Source organism: Trichechus manatus, unplaced genomic scaffold (genome assembly GCF_000243295.1).
Source record: "Trichechus manatus latirostris isolate Lorelei unplaced genomic scaffold, TriManLat1.0 scaffold00256, whole genome shotgun sequence".
NCBI lineage: Eukaryota > Metazoa > Chordata > Mammalia > Sirenia > Trichechidae > Trichechus > Trichechus manatus.
In genome coordinates this window covers 19,258-21,403 of record NW_004444192.1, presented here as the reverse complement: position 1 = coordinate 21,403, position 2,146 = coordinate 19,258, and the positions used below count along the sequence as shown (strand labels likewise).

General features: G+C 31.1%; 1 protein-coding gene across 2 annotated transcripts in view; it reads right to left on the bottom strand.

Annotated features, from left to right (window-relative positions):
- Positions 1 to 2,132, bottom strand: part of LOC101343223 (rho-associated protein kinase 1) — a 66,453-nt gene extending 64,321 nt beyond the window's left edge. For both annotated transcript variants that reach the window (XM_023724698.1, XM_023724699.1), the window contains exon 1: positions 1,248 to 2,132. In XM_023724698.1, the coding sequence (XP_023580466.1) occupies positions 1,248 to 1,420 (173 nt within the window). In that variant the 5' untranslated portion in view covers positions 1,421 to 2,132. The remainder of the gene's footprint in view (positions 1 to 1,247) is intronic.
- Positions 2,133 to 2,146: the final 14 nt, after the last annotated feature.

Here is a 2,146-nt window from a genome sequence, read left to right as displayed (position 1 = left end):
TAGTCCGACCAATTTCTTCCAATTCCTGCCTGGGGAAGAAGCTGCAAGTAGGACAAGGAATGTCTACCTTTGAAAAATAAAGAGCTAAATTTTTAGTGGGATAAAGGATACAAACAAAGCTCCAGTAGATACATGAGATGTGCCTTTTTGGAAAGGATGTTATCAAATATTTGAACTCTCACAAGAAGAAAATAAATGCAATTAATGTCATCCTACAATCCCCAGCACTACGTTTTTATTTAAAAAAACTATTCACTAGTTCAATACAGAATTTTATAAAGTCTTAATTTCATTTCATATAATTATAGGCCATTTTGGCTATTCTTATTTATTTTTTTCTCAAAATGACTCCCCACCACCAACACTACCACCAGTTTGTCATTTGCCTTTTCATTTTGTTAAAAATATTTTTGGATGTAGAAACTTTTCAACATTTGTACAATAACATTCATTCATTTTTCTACTATTATTTCCATATTTTATCTTTATAAAGTCCTTCCAAAATCTGGAATCTGTTATTTGCCTACATTTCCTTCAAGTGCTTTTTAAAAAGTTTATATTATACACTTAACTCTTTAATTTGTCAGGAATTATATAAAACGAGAATTTTACTTGTTTCCTCTTCCCCCATCACAAAACTGACAGTTTTTCCACTTTGATTTGTTGAATATTTAATCTTCATGTTACTTTTGTCTTATATTCAACAATAACCAGTAAACACATAATTATAGTTATTGTTTACAATTAATAACTCAGCATTAAGCTAGGTTATTTAAAATAATCTTGATCATTCTATATTTTCATAAATATATACATTCTTATTTGTATTAGACTCATAGGAAAAAAAAATCTGAGTTATTGCTCTAGAGAATCACAATGTAAATTAGAATGACTATATAAAAATGTAATGAATTTTAATCTCCAATATTTTATATCTTAGAAAACACTTCATTTAATGTAAAGTAATTTATCCTTTCAGTCAGCTAGTTAAAATGGAAGAGAAAAGAAATGAATCAGGCGCTAAGGAAATCAGCACTTTAACATTCTGGGAAAAACGCATCTATAACTAATGTCAACAAAAATATTATTTTTCAGTTCTAGCCAACACACTCTTCATGAATGTATATCAGCAGCAACATTTACATCCTCACCTTACTTCAGGCTACTTTTGAGTGTTTACAGAGGCATTAAAACAGCATTTGCTATACAACTTTTAATCTGAAAAACATGATTAAATATAATCTCACCTGCACTTCTGCTCCATTTCATCTTTTAATTGCATTTCATTATGTAGCTGTTCTTCCAACTTGTAGATTGTTTTCTGCAAACTTTCCTGCTTTAAATAAAAATAAAAACTCATTCTACTGAAAATATTCACAAAGAATTTAAAAACAGCCAAGTTTATGCTATCATTTTGCATACCTTTTTAGGGGAGAATTATTTGGTTTAATCCTAGCCCCTTTTTGTTTTTGTCTGAGATTTTCTATTAATAATTTAACAAGCGTTTTCTCAACAGCTACTATATGTCAGACACTATGCTAGGCATTAGTAATACAAAAACTAAATAGATTTAATTCCTCTTCTCATGAAGGTAACAATTAGATAGTAGGGTGCAGGGGAGTGGGATGGGATAAAAACCTATAATGACCCAAAGACATATACACAAAATGTTATAATACAATGTGGTAAGTGATAATAAAATTATATATACAGCATTCTGAAGGAAAGAAAAGGTCACTTCTAATTCTGTCAGGAAGATGTAATGTTTGAGGTAAGATGTAAAAGACGAGAGAAATTTACAAAGCAGAGAAGGTGGTACAAGGAAAGGCATTTCACCCAGAAAGAGCAATGAGTCCAAAAATACAAAGGCAGAAGAAAATATGACATATTTGGGAAATGAGAAGAAATCACGTATAGGCAGGGCACAAAATATAACAGGCAGACTGACAGACATCAAGTCTGAAAAGGTAAGCAGGACCAAGATCTTTGTAAGCAAAAATAGGAGGTGGGGACATTAACTTGCAAGTACCTTAGGCAGGGAAATGACATACTGGCATTTCAGAAACACCACTCCAACAATAAGGTAAAAGGATTAAAGCAGAGAAATTCTAGATAGAGCAACCAGTTAATAAGCTGTTGAAACAGT